General features: G+C 36.1%; 1 protein-coding gene and 2 long non-coding RNA genes across 14 annotated transcripts in view; 2 read left to right on the plus strand and 1 right to left on the minus strand.

Moving 5' to 3' along the window:
* Window positions 1-19,509, plus strand: part of LOC127874390 (N-acyl-phosphatidylethanolamine-hydrolyzing phospholipase D-like) — a 39,376-nt gene extending 19,867 nt beyond the window's left edge. For 8 of the 12 annotated variants that reach the window (XM_052418690.1, XM_052418693.1, XM_052418692.1 and 5 more), the window contains exons 5-8: window positions 6,266-6,380; window positions 9,983-10,139; window positions 12,266-12,371; window positions 16,960-19,509. In XM_052418690.1, the coding sequence (XP_052274650.1) occupies window positions 6,266-6,380; window positions 9,983-10,139; window positions 12,266-12,366 (373 nt within the window). In that variant the 3' untranslated portion in view covers window positions 12,367-12,371; window positions 16,960-19,509. The remainder of the gene's footprint in view (window positions 1-6,265; window positions 6,381-9,982; window positions 10,140-12,265; window positions 12,372-16,959) is intronic. The other 4 variants (XR_008046855.1, XR_008046856.1, XM_052418689.1 and 1 more) reach the window with 4 other exon arrangements.
* LOC127874393 (uncharacterized) lies at window positions 273-5,362 on the minus strand. Its single transcript, XR_008046857.1, has 3 exons — window positions 4,819-5,362; window positions 4,239-4,339; window positions 273-3,731 (listed from the first exon to the last, which is right to left on the minus strand). It is a non-coding gene; the product is annotated as an uncharacterized LOC127874393 (long non-coding RNA).
* LOC127874394 (uncharacterized) lies at window positions 10,151-12,076 on the plus strand. The gene is made up of 2 exons (XR_008046858.1): window positions 10,151-11,180; window positions 11,318-12,076. It is a non-coding gene; the product is annotated as an uncharacterized LOC127874394 (long non-coding RNA).
* Window positions 19,510-20,412: the final 903 nt, after the last annotated feature.

Raw genomic sequence — 20,412 nt, forward strand, 5'->3', positions numbered from 1 at the left:
GTATGTACAGTGGAACCACTTTAAACCGGACAACCCCAGGACCGAGAGGAAATTCCTGTTTAGAGAGGATTCCAGTTTAGAGGGGACATTGACTATTTTACTTTCAGAAGGTCAATTACATAGCTTATGTGGGAAAAACAATTTCTGCAAATTTTAATAGTTTATTTACATATACAATTCATTCATACTGCATCACATTATAACAATACATGTCACTTAATATCTTGATTCGGAAGCAATATTAGCTACAACATAACTCAAACAGTGCACCCTGAAAAAACAAACAATTGTATACATGTATGCATTTGTTAGGTGACTTAAGTTCCTTTTTACACTAAAAAACATGTCAAGAACGACCTGTTTTTTCAAACATCTACCACGCACTATAGTCTTCTCCATCTTGTTAATCATTTTTAATACACTAACATACATTTCAGTGTCCTTTTCACTTGCGAAGTTTGCAAGCTTGATAAGGAGCTGAAGAGCTTCTTCATAGGTCATGTCACTACCAGGGGGTGGGGGGATTCCTCTTCAGATTCAGCCTCGTCGGTCTCGAGTTTAGTAATGGTGTTTGTCTTGTAGCTTTCCACGAGATTTTCTTCCCAATTTTCATCATGGTCCTCGGTCGGAATAACGATGTCGATTTCATTGAAGTCTGCAATCTGCAATGCCAGCTCAAGTACCAAGACCGCCAGTCACACGTCGTCATCATCATCATCATCGTCATCATCACCATGATTCCCACTCCCATTGTTACCATCATCGCCATCACACTGGTTTGAAACCTTTAACCCGACTCCCTCAAAGCACTTAACAATTGTCTCTGGCTTCACTGCTTTCCACGCACCTATAATCCACTTGATGGCGTCCAGTAGCGAGATTTCCTTCGTCAGTTCTTTTACATTGCTGACAGTTTCTAACTTACTGATCAGCGATTTTAGTAGTCGCCGTCGGTAGAGTGCCTTGAAAGCACGGATGATTCCTTGATCGAGCGGATGCAGGTGGCTGGTGGTGTTCGCAGGGAGAAACTATACTTTGACATGAGGGAGCTGGTGGTCTTCTTCTTTTCCATGTGAGGTAGCGTTGTCTAACATCAGCAGTATGTGACGACCCTGATGCCGCATGTCCGCATTTACGCTTGTAATCCAGTCACTGAACACCTTGCTCTTCATCCAGGCCTTTTTGTTGTGCGTGTACTGGACACCTAGCGCACTCACTTTTACATTTTTGAAGCAACGTGGCTTGCCTTCTTTCCCTATCACGAGTGTCATCAACTTTTCGCCTGTGGCTGAGCAAGCTAGCATAACAGTCACACGCCCTTTAGATGTTTTGTTTCCACTGGTCGATGAACCCTTTGCAGAGAGTGTCTTGTCTGGTAACGCAAGGTAGTAAAGTCCAGTCTTATCACAATTGAACACGTTTTCATACGAATACGTTCCGATAAAGTCACTAATTCTGTCCTTAAAAGTGTTCACATCAAGTAAGTCCACACTGGCTCTCTCTCTGCACACTTTGAATGCCTTTATGTCATACCGTGTCTTCCAACGACACAGCCATCCATTAGACGCTTTGAAGTCACTAATAACTAGTTCCTTGGCAAAGCTCAGTGCCTTTTCCTGTATGATCGGACCAGAGATCGGCAATGACCTGGCCCTTACAACACAAAACCAGTCCCATACAAGTTTGTTGATGTTTTCAAATTTCATTTCATTCTTGAACCGACTTTTGTTGAGTGACAAGTTGTTTTCCCAATGAGACATGTACATAACCTTTTTTCGCACGATATCCCCGATCGTCGACTTTCCTACCCCATATTTCTCCAACGGCATCTTGAGTGTAGGTTTAGGGAACATCTCGGACTCTTATATCAATATGATTTTTTCTTCGAGATACAATTCCACGTGCCTTTGCTTAGAAGGAGTTTCGGACATTTTTACTCTTAGTTATCTTAATTACCAATTTGAATATCTAAATGCAACTGCTTCAAGAACTCTGCAAATCACCCTTTTTATATGACACTTAATTAGCAATTGTAATGAACAACACAAACTTAAAAAGCATTAAGATTATTAAAATTTAGCACGGCTTCCTACATCAAAAACAAAACACACTTAAGAATTCTATGTTTGTTATCAGTAATTATAATCAGTATTAACACCTCTATTGATCGATATGTACATCATAGGACAAGTATCTTTAAATTGTTTTGCGATTTTTACAGTTTGCTTATTTTTCGACCACCATTATTTATTTCACGCGTCTTTAGGTTATATTACACTAATTCCGATTCCCATAGGGTCCCATTATAAAACTGACAACTTTCACAGCATTTTTATTGCCTTTCCGACGTATCAATTTTTCCGAACCTGGTATAATTTCAAAGATGGATCTGTCATCTTCCAATAATTGCAATCAAAAACATACCGTCTCGCAACTTCTAAGAAAGTAAATCGCTGTCGAATGAACCCACCGTAGAAAAACGCGTTTTGGAATCCTAATTTCGACAAAAGCCCCACACAATAGAAAACACACCCTCAAAAGTTCATCTTTTAAGTTAGCTTCCAATCCAAGGCATCAAAGTACTCCAGACACATACAGGATATTACAAATAACCACAAAAGACATGTCTCACATTGTTAAATGGCTTATATTCAAGAAGAGAAAAGGAACTCTTTAGAAATAGGCACTACTTTCGAATGGACCACGGAGGGATACACAATGATTTAGTGTAATGTAACCTTTAAGGGAACTCAACTTTGTCCCATCTTTTTCAAACTTTCTCCACATGAGATTTCAACTATTTCCACAATGAATATGCAATTTCAGTGCATTCGGATGGGGGTAAAGGCCTTAAAATGGCCATTTAAAGCGGTGACTAAATTGGCCGCAGTCAAGTCGGAATGCATGATTTTTAGTCTAAGTGACGACAGCTGATTTTGTGTCTCCAATTATTGTTACGCGTAACTTTTATGGCAAAAACTGGTATCATTGCATGCGAAATTCACCAATATATCAGCAAAAGGCCCAAATAAATGTATTGATTGTGAATCAGTGTACTTTTCTTGATGAAATAGGAGACTTTTTTTTAATTTTAAGCATTTTTTTCAATAAAAAACTCACTGACAGCATATAAAATCATGTTTTTTAAGAGAATTATTATTAAAAGCTTCACTTACAATCTAAACATACACATTGCAATTACAAAAATTAATGCTATTATGATGAGAGGCATAATTTGCAGCTTTCAAGCCGATACAAGCCGGCTACCCAAAATTAACACTTAAAAAGGCGCAAAGCGCTCCTTCAACAGCTTACGACACAAAGTGACACTTAATGCGCATCCAGATAGTCTCTCTCATATAAATAAGTCCTGTTAGCGACATTTTATTAAGTATTCTCTTTAAAATCCAGTGTTGAAAGCGTAAGTTTTGCAAAAATGCCCACAGTCACCATGCAAAAGAGCACGTTTGCTAAGGAATTCCTACGCGAGTGGCCACACTAATGTCGTGGCAGGAAAGTCATTTGGGTGTGATTCCTCTGTAGTTCAGTGTACATTCATTCCACTACCTGGGGATGACTATCAGGATCAATTTTCCCAGCTTGGTGTAGTGTTGACCTTTCAGGATGTTGATGGATCGTCCACAAGCGCTGCACCACTGCGGCCTCTGTTCAGGACACAGAGTCGGATTGAGGTGTACACAAACCCGCAGTCAGGCAAGGATCATCCAGACCTTTAATAAAATAAAATGTTTAGGCCCCTGAAACTGGCAATTATGTTCAACACTGAGATAAGGAAACACATAGAGGAGACATCATGCCATGGCTTTCTCATTATCGACACGGCAAACTCGAGCAGCTGGGGACTTGGCTCTAAACAAAAACAGGTATGCTCCATCAATGTGAGCAAGATGGCATGTCAGAGTTAAAAAGGGCAAACAAACAGACAAAAGAGATATAAAGGAAATTAAAAATTAAATGCCAGAAGTTATTGTAAGTATTGTTTTTCTGTCTGCAAGGGTTGCTGTGGAAAATAGTGCTTAACGCATAGTTTGGCCTGTAGGGGTTCTGCTAGCAAGAACAAATCGAAGTCATATCTGCCCGCGAACTGTAAGCTTGAGATAACCATATCTGATGAAGTACTGCTTTGAAAATGCATTCTGATTGTACTTGAACCAGATCGCATTGACAGCACAAGGCTTCAGACCCCCCAAAAGTGTGAGGCTTTCAATAGTGCTTACCTGATACCAGACCGCATTGCCCAAGACAGTGACTTTCTCCCGGAACTGCACAGGCTGCATCCGCAGCACAATCCTTAAGCTCAATCATGGTCTGGCTAACTCTGAAATAGTGAGATCTGAATTTACAGATGCTCATTTGTCTAAAGGTTATGAGTTTATTGCCTATCTTATTAAAAGCAAACACAATGACATGCTTAAGAAGACATGTGCATTTCTGAAAAGACATACAGCTGCCCGATACTTGACTAGGAAAAGGCGCTATGGTCTTCACTCTGAAATTCATTACTCTAAGGGCTTAACAGAACAAAAGCCAGATCTTACAGCTAAATGGCCCCACCTACAGCTAAATATGCTTTATAGGTTGAAAATAAAGTTATTTGTCTGAAGAACTAGTGCTATTAACTCATCAGCTATGTTGCTCCACTGGCCGCAATTCTGTAAACATAGTGTATTTATGGAAATACCTAGTCTACCACCTGCTGCGCACCACTACGTCCACTGTAAATACACAGCTAAGTTAGTACTTTAACGAACAAACTGAAATTCATGTGTTAATTAAACAATCAGTATGATGACTCACATTGAAATCATGTCCAGTGCACCAGTCAGAGCAAGACAGCTAGCGGATTGTTGACCATCTACGGCTCAAGGACAAACAGTCAGGCCTACAAACAAAGAGAAAAATGGCATAAATGGGCTGCATGCATGTAATTTGGCATATTTTTCATCTTGCTCTCCACCTGAAACTTCAATCTAGGGACATAATAATATTTACATTTAAGATTTGTTGGAAATGTTACCCTTACTTGTCCATACCAGGTCCCCCACCCATCCGGAACAGTCCAAAACCACCTAAAACATCCATTTGGACCAAAATATTGACATCTCTCATCTATTTTAGCACCCAAATCATCAAAACATTCATTAAAATTCATTTTCTACTTGTCTCGCTTGCAGACGAATCCATGTGACCTTGACATTGCAGTTAATGTGCTTTTTAAAGGTTATATTACACTAATTCCGATTCCCATAGGGTCCCATTATAAAACTGACAACTTTCACAGCATTTTTATTGCCTTTCCGACGTATCAATTTTTCCGAACCTGGTATAATTTCAAAGATGGATCTGTCATCTTCCAATAATTGCAATCAAAAACATACCGTCTCGCAACTTCTAAGAAAGTAAATCGCTGTCGAATGAACCCACCGTAGAAAAACGCGTTTCGGAATCCTAATTTCGACAAAAGCCCCACACAATAGAAAACACACCCTCAAAAGTTCATCTTTTAAGTTAGCTTCCAATCCAAGGCATCAAAGTACTCCAGACACATACAGGATATTACAAATAACCACAAAAGACATGTCTCACATTGTTAAATGGCTTATATTCAAGAAGAGAAAAGGAACTCTTTAGAAATAGGCACTACTTTCGAATGGACCACGGAGGGATACACACTGATTTAGTGTAATGTAACCTTTAATCCGCTATTCACAACTTTTTGACACTAGGTCTGAGGTGCAATAAACCGGCCCTGAGTGGTTTATAGAGGTTCACTTACGTATGGAATGACCTAATATTGATCCAAAGAATGACCTGTATTCGGAATTGAGGGGATTCCATCTTGAGGAGATATTTTACGCATGGTTATATAGGGAAAAATGATAGGATTCCGGTATAGAGAGGATCCGGTTTAGAGGGTTTCTACTGTACATCATTCTTTTGAAAATCAGTTTCTTTATGTACACATGTAAATGCTGGAAAGCAATTACTGTAACAAAGTTTGCGAACATTTGCAATGAAGGAAATCTGCTCAAATTTGAAAAACCTTGTGATTTTCACAGTGTAATAAGTACGTGCTAAAGTGAATAATCTTGTGAATTATGACATAAAAATGAGGTACAAACTTATTTGTGCAAAAAGATAGCAGTATAGAAGAAGAAAGGTTTGCATTGTGTTTTACAGCATTCTTCAGGAGTTTTAAACAGTTGACAATGTTTTGCAATATTTTAGTTTGAGTTGTTTTCAGATACATAACAAAGTACCAGCATGTTGATCCAGTAGAGGCTGTTAAGATACACGAGGATGTTCAAAGTAATATGTCCGTTGGGATTCACTGGGGAGCTTTTGCATTGACCAATGAGGTACAAATAAATATTTACTTGTGAACGTTTTCGAAAGCTTTTGTAATTTGATGATCAATGGTTGTTTTTCAAAAACCTTTAATATGTTTACTCTATGGAGGTATCATTCCTGTTCAATCTTTATGAAACATTTTCAGCGCATTTGTCCCAACAGTATCTCAGTCATGTTTTCAACTAGGTCATTTTAAGTGAAAAGCAAGGTCATTGGGTGAAATAGAAGAAAAAACAGGAATTGTCATACTTTTAAACAAAGTGTCATTTATATTTGTCCAAGTATTTATTCTAATGATAGTTTGGCTCCAAGACAAGATAATGTGTTGTGTGCAATACCCATGATTCTTGTTAAGGTGTTTGGTAATATATATTTGTTTCATTGTTAAGCATTTGATTCAAATGCATATGTCACATCATACGACAAATCTCGTTAAAAACTTTTTGTAGATGCATCAAAGGAAAGCTAAGCTGAAGTTTTTTTGAAACTCAAGACTAAGATATCTGCTGAAGATATTAATTTAAATCTGTCATTGGGGTCTTAAAGGTCTTTTACCAAATCCCATAACTGTCAAAATTTAGCAGAATTATGCTCCTTTTCAGTTTGACTGTAAATTAAATCATTGACTTATTCACCAAGTCATCACCTTTGGCTTATGATTGCATTAAGGTAGCGCACCTGTAATGATTTCCCACTATGTCTTTGAAGATTGAAGAGCCTTTTTACCTGTTTACTGATGGATATCTAATTTAAGCAGGTACTAATGTGAAGTTGCCGTGATCGAGTGATTAAGGCGATAGACTAGAAATCTTTTGGGATCTTCCCGCGCAGGTCGAATCCTGCTGACAATGCATACTTTTTGCCACGCCTTTGATTTCTTTTCTTATTTGATTTGATTTAATATAGCATATAAGCTATGTTAATTGTTAAATACATTGCAATTTTTATGCACATTCTTCAATTTTTAAAATTTAAAACAATGTTATGGCCAAATTGGGTGATTTACTGCTGAAAATACAAATCATGCATGTTGCATTTTTATTTTTATTTAAAAAAGTTCAAAATATTACTTAAATGATACTATTTTGAATATTATGACACTTTGTTGCTAAGCAACCCAAGTTCTACTTGTCCGAAACCACTTACATTTCATGGCACTCTGTCTGTAAAAGAATACTCATTTCATCTTGTGTACACACCAACTGCATGCCCATATTTTGAAATCTGGATGAATTATGGAACTTTCATTTACCCAAGGGGTGCAAACAAACTGGACAAAAGCCGAGAGTGGGGGTGGTTTTGAAAAAATCAGTATATTTTTTTTAAAGCATGGAAAGCCTACCTAAAAATGTGCATGTAGTTCAGTGAAATGATGCTGATTAAGAAAATAATACATTAGATTATATTTGGAAAGGTGCCAGTTACGGGTGCGCTACCTTAAACAAATAGTGTTTTCTGTTAATCATGGTCCATGCGCAAAAAGTTGGACCTTTGCCAACCCTTTTAAAGAAAAACGCCTACATTTTTCTTTTAAAATTCTAGTAAAAGTTTGTGTGCAGGGTGCATATACACTATAATTATATAGAAGTGGTTATGTGAGTAATGTACAAAGGAACATAGCTCTCAGCTTCAACTTCAAGATACAAAATGAATATTTATGTTACTACAACAGATACTCATTTGAAAATTGACATGTATTTTGGAGAGTTCACTGACCAAGGTTCATAACCAACATTGCATGGCTTAAATAAGAATTTGAGCGCTTTTTGCTCTATAACAATTACTATTTGCATGCAATTATTTCTATTGCAATGTAAATGGAAGATATTCAATTAGATCTTATAACAATACATGCATCAATTTAGTCTTGACAGAAAATGCCTTTGGGGACAAATTGACAACACCCGTTTGTTTATAGGCGCTTATTCACCATGCCTCTGAAATGAGTCGGTTATGTAAAGTCAACATGACATTCTTGTTATTTACAATTATAATGTTGTTTTATATGATGGAAACTTCTGCTGATATCAGTGTTTTTCTTTTTTTTTCATTTTTTAGTGGCCCAGTGGGGTATACCAGTTTTTGATGAAAAACATCCCATGAAGTTTATTTTCTTAACTAAAGTAATCAGAAATACACTAAGATTGAAGCTTTATAACTTTTTTTTGTTAAGATGTGTCTCATGATTATTATATCTCAATTCAATTTCAATTTAATCTTGTCAAACATACTTAATTATGAAAAAAGAAATGAATATAGTGCAAACATGTACAAATGTAATAATGAGCGAGTAAGTAAAAAAATCACCCATAAAGGGAAATGCCGCAAAAATTCCCCCTCATGAGGGTAGCGACCCGCTTCCCCTAAAATGGATTGAGGGCCCTGCCTATGATATCTTAATCCCGTTTTAAACTGGGCCACATGGGATCAGAAACTATATGGCTGGGTCAATTTTAATTTAAGAGAAACTCAGATTGTGAACACTTAGAGACCCCTGTTTATGCACAATCTTTATGAAACTCAGTGAGAACATTAACTACAATCATATCTTTGCCATAGTCTAAACTGTATTACATGGGGTAAAAAATTAGGTCACTAGATCAAATTTAAAAATGAAATTGAAGAAGCTGTACAGTTCATCTTTATCGCCCAATCTTAATGTAACTTCATGACCAAAGGATATTTCCTGCAAAAATAAACTGGGTCACTATAAGGGCATAAAACTAGATCAGTAAGTCAAATTAAAGAAACAGCTTGAGAACAGAGGCCACATTTATGGCCCAATTTCATGAAATTTGGTCAGAAAATGGGATTTAAGTGAGGTTAAAAGTAGGTCATTTGTGAAATTTTGAGAAGCTTGTGAACACTCAGAGACCTCTTTTAATTAACATCTTCATTTAACTTGGTTGAAACATTTTCTCAATTATATCTAGGCTGAGTTGGAAACTGCATAAAGTTGCGTAAAAAAACTAGGTCAGTGGGTTAAATTGAAGAAAAACATACATGTATCGCCCAATCTTTTGCAAACTTGGTCATTAGTCTGTCCTTATGACATCTTGGCAGAGTTTGAAACCATGTTACATGGCGTCAAAAACTAGGTCACAAAGTCAAATGAAATAAATAGCTTGTGAACACTTAAGAGGCCATTTTTACCGCAATGCATGAACATCGGTGAGAACCGTTTTCCCAATGAAATCTGGGATAAGTCCAAAACTGAATCATTTGCGGTAAAAAACTAGGTCTTTAAATTGAAGAGAAAGCTTATGAACACACTGACAGTCAGATTTGTTTTCCCAATATTCATTAAGCATGCTCTGAACACTTTCTTTACCCACTTAACATGACACTTTCTCATTTTATAAAAAATTGTATATATTTCTGGGCTGAGTTAGAAAATGATTGTGGTTTGTTAAAAAACATGGCTGCCAGTTGTTGGGGCAGTTTCCTATATAATTATTTTGTGAAACCTTGTGCACACTACATGCTCAGAATAGTCAATCTCCTTTGAGTCTCAGGTGAGCACCTTATAATCATTGGCCCTCTTGTTGTACAAACACCATTAGCATTCTAGATTTGTATAAATATCAGTAATCTGTGTGTTTCATTTCAGCCATTTCTGGAACCCCCACGGTTAGTAAAGGAAGCAATGGAAAGAAATGGAAAGGACTGCAGCAAATTCATTTCAGTAGATATTGGAGAAACATGGGTCGTTGGCGATCAGCGGGAAGAATCAAAGTTTATGAAGTGTGAGGCTGATAAAGAAGAAAGTGAGTTTGAAGAATCAAAACCTCTTTTGATGGGAAACAAAAACTAAAATTTTAACTTATTTTGTATTCGGGGAAGGAAGAAAAACAGGCCATCACAGTATTTATTACTTATTTAATAGTACCTCTTGGATTGATAGTCATTAGCATGCAGTCCCATCAGTAAAAATAGATCTTTAACAGAGTTGTCTGGGTCGTAAGGAAAATGTATTTCACAACTCAATGTATTTTCTACAGAAGTTATTATTAATATTGCTATTAACGTATCATTATATTCTTGTTTTAATCAGAATAACTTTATATTTGTTTGTATAATATTATACTAGTATATGTAATCAGTTTTTATTCACCAAGAGTCTCTGTGATATTTAATGGATAGTCTCACCAAAAACAGTGGCTATGTTTCATTTAACAGAATTTCATATTGATTATCAGTTCATCTCTTAAATACATTGTAGTATTTTTAAAAATCACATACATAAAAAATGGGTGCAGATGGCACACCCAAAAACCAAAAACAGAAGCATTATTCCTGTGAATGAAATGTAAATAATGGTACGTGGATGAGAAAATGTGCATCGGCAGCATCGGAAACAGTAGAGTAAGAAAAGTTTGATATAAGTGTGTTTAGATTTGTTTATGGTGTTCTGATGACACAGTATACTGAAAAATATTTTATTGACATGAGTGATGAATTCTTAATTCTCAATTCACTGAGACATACCATAGTCACTAAGTAACAATTCAAAGGGAGTTTTTGCACTTATTATGCCCCCCTTGAAGAAGAGGGGGTATATTGTTTTGCACATGTCGGTCAGTCCGTCTATAGGTCCGTTCATTAAATGGTTTCCGGATGATAACTCAAGAACGCTTAGGCCTAGGATCATAAAACTTCATAGGAACATTGATCATGACTGGCAGATGACCCCTATTGATTTTCAGGTCACTAGGTCAAAGGTCAAGGTCACAGTGACTCGTAACAGTAAAATGGTTTCCGGATGATATCTCAAGAACGCTTAGGCCTAGGATCATGAAACTTCATAGGTACATTGATCATTACTGGAAGATGACCCTTATTGATTTAGGTCACTAGGTCAAAGGTCACAGTGACTCGAAACAGTAAAATGGTTTCCGTATGATAACTCAGGAACGCTTAGGCCTAGGATCATGAAACTTCATAGGAACATTGATCATGACTGGCAGATGACTCCTATTGATTTTCAGGTGGTCACTAGGTCAAAGGTCAAGGTCACAGTGACTCGAAACAGTAAAATGGTTTCCGTATGATAACTCAAGAACGCTTAGGCCTAGGATCATGAAACTTCATTGGAACATTGATCATGACTGGCAGATGACCCCTATTGATTTTCAGGTCACTAGGTCAAAGGTCAAGGTCACAGTGACTCGAAACAGTAAAATGGTTTCCGGATGATAACTCAAGAACGCTTAGGCCTAGGATCATGAAACTTCATAGGTACATTAATCATGACTGGCAGATGACCCCTATTGATTTTCAGGTCACTAGGTCAAAGGTCAAGGTCACAGTGACTCGAAACGGATAAATGGTTTTCAGATAATAACTCAAGAATGCTTAGACCTAGGATCATGAAACTTCATTCACACAATGGCTGCCACTACAACTGACAGCCCATTTGGGGGGCATGCATGTTTTACAAACAGCCCTTGTTTGTTTTGATTTGCTATTAGTTTTTGCTTTGTGTTTATTCTTTTTTCAACTTTATGCAAAAGGCATTGACTGACATGCTGCAATTTCTGTGTAGGTTGGTAAAATACCAACTAGGCTGAAATGTACTTACATTGTAAGAACCTTCTGATATTCTTTATGATCATAGCACTGAAGTAATTGTCCCAAATTTTAATAAAAAATTAAATACATGCTAAAATATGTGAAAGATCCTTTTAATAAAAGATAACAGAAGTATTTGTTTCTAAATATAGCTGATATATTATATTTTTTACTTGAGATAAGCAATTACTTCTGACTGCATTCACATGTACACACACATTTTTGTACACAAAAATCATTTGATTTCTTTTCACTACAGTAGTAAGTGTAAGCATCAATACACTTCAAATGTTGTTTCTGTACATTTTAAAAATCATTGCAGATGCATGTAACAAGAGCATTGGATCTTGGAATGGTGAATATCAAGAGCAACTCCCTTTTGCAGAATTTACCCATCGTCTTTCAATGTATTTTCCTTATTGACTGAAGTAAGCGCTTTGCTAAGTGTTAGCAATGCACAGTGTATACTAACCTAACTCTCAAACCCCAATTGCTTGTGTTTATGTTTTCCCATCCCAAAAAGGCAATAATTAAGACTACATTATTGCGTTAAAAATATAACAAAGCATTAAATAAATACTGTTGTTGCTTTATTAATACTTGGGTAAATAAATAATGTTTCCATGATGATTTAGGTAAATTTTACAGAATAAGTAAATGGTAATATCCATACATGTCAAACATCTTTGTGTTATAATAGGCAAGTTAATACATGTAAACCATCAGGATACTTTTGATACAATTGAACAATGCCACTACGCCTACTAACTTATCTAAAGCTCATTCCAATGCTATGAAACTGTTAGGCAGGATTGGTAATTGTTGGCTTGGATGCTACTTAAAAGTACCCAGGGCACTCATAAGTATACTACAATGTACCTTAGGTACGGAAAATATACTTAACATACCTGGCCAATATTAGACTGTACCCGAGTTTTATTCCCGCCCAAAATCTGACATCGTAAAATGCGCTATGAAATACAAAACAAAATTATCTTTGAACAAAATTAGTCTCAACATGCTTTTTTTGGAACAAGTTTTGATAATATTGAAGCCTTTTTGCAGAATATTGACTTAAAAATTAACACTATTAATTTGTAAAAAAGATTGGACAATGACCAATAAAGCTAATTCTCTGGTACGTTTGAGTATATTTTCTGTACCTTGAGTATATTGTGGTTTAATTTTAAGTAGTACCTGAGCCGACAATGACCAATCAAGCCACTGTTATTTGATTCAGAACAAAATGGCACAGATGCATTGGTTTCTGATAGGCTGATAAGTAAGCTTGATTGACAGCTGGCGAGAGGGTTATTACTGCTTATAATATCCTTTTCCCAACTCCCAAACCCTGCTTTGACCTTGGCCTACTTTTAAATAAAAAAAAATCAGACAATCCCATGTTAAACACCTTTCTGAAAAACAGGACATAATATGGGAACACTGACAGCAATTTTTGATACCCAGCCAGATAGCTTGAAGCACTTCAGATTTATGTCCCTAGATTGAACAAAAGTGGAAAAATGAATCATTTTTGTCTCTAACTCAAATACTTTTACCACATTACTTTCTAAACTGCTGAATTTGTTTAATGATGGCCTATGCATCATCTTAAATTTTACCTAATAAATGTTGTCTGATCTGTTATACTTGTTTAAGTTAAACAAAATTAGTTTTTATTTACCAATCTTGATTAAACATTGCATATAGTATGCTTGGACAGAACCTACATGTAGCTCTGATTAAATTTGGGGCACATCAAGTGGAGGTTATGGTTAGGTACATATTTCTAAAAAAAATAATTATGGTTTCTGTTCAATTACCAAAGTTTTGATGGCTGTCTGTAAAAATTAATAATATAAATGGTTTCACTAAGGTTGTAATGGAGCAATTGTGTTGCAGTGTTCTCCAGAAAAAATTCAGAAGCAAGTTATATTTTCAAAGAAGCCGGTGACTAATAGGAAAAAAATGTTGTATTTGCACCATTTCAATTGATACATGTATTTTGGGAAAGTAGCCATGTTCATAGACATGTAGATAGAATGTAACCGGTGAAATCACCGGCTCAGGTGCTTTAGGAGAATATTGATGTTGAAATTATTTTGCTGGATTCCTTGAATGAAGACCACAGAATTGTAATTTTAGCCAGTTGGATCAAGGTCAAGAACACTATTATTTAAAATAAAGACTGTTTCTGCTTAAATAACTTGAGTTTGGATGGAGGTAATGTGTTGATATTTTGTGTTAAGGTAACCTGCAGACCTAAGTTGAGATTGTCACAATTATTTTAATTAAGTAAATTTGTTCAAAATGCTGGACCTGGTTTAATGGCGTGAACATGTATTTGTTGTCTTCATTATTTTCTTTTCCATCATTTCTAAAACTAATTAATCCATCCTTCATAGGGTTGGACACCAGTATCTGGCTTTGTTGCAATATTGAATTCTATCTTCAAAAATTTCAACTCAAACACTTACCAGCATAATTTTATACCATGTAATAAATAATGATTCTGTTTTCAGTATTTACAACTATTTTAATATTTACAAAATCCTACCATTGTTATGTTCTTAGTAAAGAAAAACATGTCAAATACTGATAATTTTAACACGTTAAAATTACAAGTGGAGCATTGAATTGTTTCACTACCTAACAGGTGTCCTGTTTTTGGGAATTTACCCTAAGTTTTATGTATTTCTGTTTTATTCATCATCTGTTCATATTTGCTTTCAGAAATGTCGAACAATAATACATTTTACAAAACAATACGTTTATTTCTTACTAAATAAGCAATTAAAGTTTATATTAGACAAATATATATACCGGTAATACAAAACTGTGCTGTGATGTAAAAGACATGGTTGTACTATTGATGTTTCTTTAACAAAGCTAAGCTTAGCACCATCATGGCCCTCTTGTTATACTTAAATGTTATACAGTGAATATCTTAAATGCTATTAGAGGTTTAAACTTGAAACTAAATGTGCAGGTACATCTTATTCGAGGATGTGAAATGCACTGGAGCCACAACTCTTGCACCACGTGATCGAGTTATTGCTCTTTGTTAATGTATTACACTTAAATGTTGTGTCTTTTGCAGTTCTTGATTTCTAAATTATAATAGGCATCATCTTGAAATGTCATACTTAGATCGCCATTAGATAAATTGCAGTGCACAAGAACCAATACTCAACGCCCCTGTTTTTGTTCAGGGCATAACTTATTAAACTATACAATTAGTATTCAATAAGCTGAAAGGTAATAAGCTGGATTTGTTGGAAAACCAGTTCTTAAAACTAAACTGATAATGTCCTCTGACGAAGCTGCATGCAGAGGGTATTTCAGGCAGGACATGGATGGATTTAGTTATTTATATCCCCACTAAGGAAGTTTGAAGGGCATATCGGAGGCACTCTGTCTGTTGGTTGGTGTGTCGTTTGGTTTATCCACATATTAAGATTACAGAACAAACTTCTTGCATTTTTCAAGCAATCGGATTGAAATTTTAATTAAATGTCATCACCACCATCGTTGAATTGATATCCCCCGCCAATATGCTTCTGGACACTCATACCAAGTTTCAATGAAATCTGCCAAAGCACTTCCAAGATATGGCTTTGAACACACAAAAAAGCATTTTTTCAAGATACAAAGGGCCATTACTTTGTTATTATCAGATGGTGTACAATCCCATTTGGCGTGCATCATCCTATTATCCATATATATACTCATACCAAGTTTCAATTAAATCCGCCAAAGCACTTACAAGATATGGCTCCAGACGGCAGGATGGACAGAAAGACGGACCGACGGACAATGCCAAAACAATATCCCCCCTCCGCCTATGGCGGGGGATAATAAGCAACACTTTTTTTTCATGCCCTGTGAACGACATGTTCCCTTGTAGTTTTCCTTTGAACTGATTTTATAGCAGAAGCATAACATGTGGTTAAGTTAGTGGCGCAGACTTTGTCCACATTTCCTAAGTGATCTTATTGAAACTTAAAATATGTAATCCTTATTATGTGTAGATGTGCAGTACACTTTTATGATGCATATTGATTCCCATGTTCCTGATCTATGTGTCCTTGATTTTGGCAGTTTTTTTTACAAAAGCTTTAAGTTGTCAAAGTTTGTGGAGTTTGTTCCCATTTCCCAAGCAATGTTATCACTATGAAGTGTAGACGCGCAAGACTCATTTTGTCACGCTATGCAATTCATTAATTTCTTAGCTATGTGTCATTGAACTTAGTGATAAGCATGGCTGCTGTGCCTGTGACTCAGTGAATTGGGATTTTTTGTTGTCACTTGGTGACAATTAATGATCTAGTTTAAAATGTATTTTTACCCTCGAAGGGAGAGTTAGTAGAAGTCACTTTGTTGGTCAGTTTGCCGGCATATGTTGCAAGAATATGGAGCAGCCTACATCCATATTTCTGAAGTAAATAAAGTGAAACTTCAAGGATGTTATACACTTATCCAGTAGATATGTGGAAAACACTTTTTCATCCCCAATGTTCTTGCTCTTATTCATAGCTGGCATATAAGAGCAGACAATATGTCAAGTTTATGACTAAGCTACAGTAAAAAAAATAATTTTGATATATTCATGACACAAGTTCATTTGCCATTTCTTGGCCAAGACATTACAGTGAAGACTTGAAATGATTTCAAAACTTTTTTTTATCTCATTGCGAGTATTGTTTAGCTCTTTTAATTTGTTTTTGTCTGACTAAGTTTATTTATTTATTTGATTCAATTCATGAATAATGGTCATTAACAAAGAAACATATGTCTTTATCTTAGATTGAATAAACCTTAAGAAATTATTTTTTTACAGAAAACATTTATGTGCACATACTAATATGGTTTTTAATTACAGGTACAAATTATAGTTTAAAAAATAATGCTGTACAGTCAAATAAAATCATGTCTTGATTTTTATGATATCTTGAATATGGCTCTACAGTTACTCCAGTAAGTGAAGCACTATGTTGTACATATTATTTTCAACAGTGTTGCGCAACGAGATACCATATGAGGGCTTGAACTGAAGACACTGCCAGATACAGGAAAAAAAAGACTAAGCCATTTTAAAGGAGACATTTAAATAATGCTATGCAAACCAGTGCAGGATATGCTATTTGTAATTTTTCATGATTTATCTTTCCAATTTTCCTGCATTGCACTTTTCCCCCATTTTGAAATAATTGTACCTGCAGTATACTTATCCTGCATATTATGTTTATGTGTTATGTTCCGTTTTGAAGAATTTATTTTAAAATAATGTAAAAAAGAATGCAATTTTACCTTGTAAATTGGTAAATGTATACATTTTTATGCTCCCCGAAATGAAATTTCGGCGGAGCATATAGTCGCCAGTTTGTCCTTCCTTACTTACTTCCTTCCGTTACACTTTTGCTACCGTTTCTCATAGAGCCTTCAATACTTTACCAATTGCTTTCATATTTGGCATGTAGGTACCTTGCATGATCCTCTACCTTTTGATGAGGTTTGAGGTCACTCGGGTCAAGGTCAAGGTCACCAAGGCTAATAATAGACTTCTGTCACACTTTTGCTACCGTTTCTCATAGCACCTTCAATACTGTATCACTCGCTTTCATATTTGGCATGTAGGTACCTTGCATGGACCTCTACCTTTTGATGAGGTTTGAGGTCACTGGGGTCAAGGTCACCGTGGCTAATAATAGACTTCCTTCTGTCACACTTTTGCTACCGTTTCTCATAGCGCATTCAAAACTTTACCAATCGCTTTCATATTTGGCATGTAGGTACCTTGCATGGACCTCTACCTTTTGATGAGGTTTGAGGTCACTGGGGTCAAGGTCACCGAGGCTAATAATAGATTTTTTTAGGTGTTTATTAACACATACATTGACAAAGCTCGTCATCGGGGAGCTTCCATCAGTTTCACCAGGTATGTGTACATACCTGGTTTCACTGATATTCTTGTTCTAACTATAGTTTCATGAATTTGTGTAGATTTTAAATTGCCTTTGTTAAAGGTCTGTGTAATGTCCTGCCTCCCCCGCCCCACACACACACAACAAGCATATACTGAGGGTGCATATCTCACATAATGTGGAATGCCTTGTGACTTGTTATAACTGCTGCTCTGTCTATTGTTTGACTTTGTTTGTACATCCCCATAGTAACAAAGTGGGCGACACTGGAATCATCATGGATGTCTATCAGAACATAAAAGGGTAAAAATAATGGCGTTCTTTTATATTCTACGACTACAATATTTTTTAAAACTTTTTATCTCATTTACATTGAGCTGTCAAGACAAATAAAGCAGTTTTTATATCGGGGAGGGAGTGATCCACTTTCTCAACCAATGTATCTGTGATATTTTATTCTACCACGGCACGTGACTTGTTTTCTATATACAAAGAAGGAAAACTACTGTTGGTTATTACCCCGATATACCAACGGTTGTTTAAACGGCTACGCCCTCGTGGTTTAATTCCTACGCATCGGAACTCCATACCATTGGTTATTACCGCAATAACCAACGGTTACCCGTCGATTATTTCTTAATCAAACTCCTTTCAGCGATTTTTGAGATCTTTTTTAATAATTTTTTATACTAGGTTTTTGTTGGTAATGTTTATAAGGATCTTTCATGTAATTATAACAGAGTTATGCAAATTATGCAACAGTGTTAAAAAAAAAGTCCACAGCCAAGGTGACAAATGATTTATATAGTCTTGTATGGTCTAGGGCTCTCGTTTGGCCGTTTTAGGGGCCGAAATTTGGCCCCATTCCCCCCTTTAAATAAATAGTATACTTTTCCCCCCTATTTCAGCTAAAAATTCCCCCCCCCCCCCCCAAATATATTTTTTTTATACCTATGTTGCCAGCTGGTATCATGCTATTAACCTTTGATTAAATGTATGTTTATGTAAATTACATTCAAATATAGCAATTTTAAGTGTTGAATGGTTGGTGAAAAGATCTTCTTAAATTCCCCTTTTCGCCCAAAACAACGCGAAATTTCCCCCTCTAAGGGCCTCGGCCCCAATCCGCCAAAGTGTAGCAAGGGCCCGGAATGGTAAATAACTTGAAAAATATCTGACCGAAAGGGTCAGGGTATGAATATTTGGTCCTGTAACCAGATTGTATAAATCATGCCCCCCCGTGTAAAAATTGACCACCTGCCAGGGGTGACATGATTTATATAGAATAAGGTAAATGATTTTTAAAATTACGGAAACAGGGTCAGGGGATTATTTTCTGGTGTAAATTTGTTAAGTCTTCTTCTCATTAGTTTGTTAAAGCATGCATCTTGAATCAAAATTGGCCATGACGTATTACATTTTCTTTGAATTTAGTGTAGATGGTTTGTCTTTAAAAAGATCCACCATGTTATTGCATAATATGATTTTTGTAGAAAACTTTTGCACCAAGTGCAGCCATAGGACTTCCTGTTATAATAACTACACAATGTATTATATATTATGCTCTTGTGTACTTTGTTCCAAGTATTTGCATAACTGTTAATTAATGTTGAAGCTTCTAAATAAATTTTGATTTTAGTGAGTTGTTGCATTGTTGTGTTATTCTAAAATCTTTTAAGAGTGCTGTGCATATGCAGAAAACTTCTTTGGGGCTCCCACATTATCTTCATTGGACATTTTACAATGTTCATACAACCTTTCAGTTAGTCTAACGTGTGTCTTCAGTAAGCACTCACTGCATTCAAGATGCAGTGATTTCAATTGAAGCAGAATCGTGCATTTTGATGTAAGCAAGTTGCAATTTTCTTGTTTTTGACTCCTGCAAAAATAGCCTTGCATCATTTTGACACATTTCAACTTGATAAACGGACCAGAAATGATGATTTATGAAAATAACAAGAGGGCCTGAAAGGCCCAAGGTATCCCCTGCAACATATGCTTTGTTTGAGGATGGGTGCAAATTGGACGGATGAACATAATGATAGATGGACGGACGGAGGACAATAACACAAATGAAATCCGCCAAAGCACTTCCAAGATATTGCTCCGGACACAAAAGTGCCAGACGGACAGCCGGACAAAGCCAAAACAATATCCCTCCGCCTCTGGCGCGGGAATATATTCATACCAAGTTTCAAAGAAATCCGCCAAAGCACTTCCAAGATATGGCTCCGGACACAAAAGTGCCTATAGTAAAAAGCATTTTTTCAAGATACAAATTACAAAGGGCCATAAGTCTGTTTTTAACAGATGGTGTACAATGCCATTTGGCGTGCATCATCCTCTTATGCATATATATACTCATGCCAAGTTTCAATGAAATCCGCCAAAGAACTTCCAAGATATGGCTCCGGACACTAAAAAGCTTTTTTTCAAGATACAAAGGGCCATAAGTCTGTTTTTAACAGATGGTGTACAATGCCATTTGGCGTGCATCATCCTCTTATGCATATATATACTCATACCAAGTTTAAATGAAATCCAC

This window comes from Dreissena polymorpha, chromosome 3 (genome assembly GCF_020536995.1).
Source record: "Dreissena polymorpha isolate Duluth1 chromosome 3, UMN_Dpol_1.0, whole genome shotgun sequence".
NCBI lineage: Eukaryota > Metazoa > Mollusca > Bivalvia > Myida > Dreissenidae > Dreissena > Dreissena polymorpha.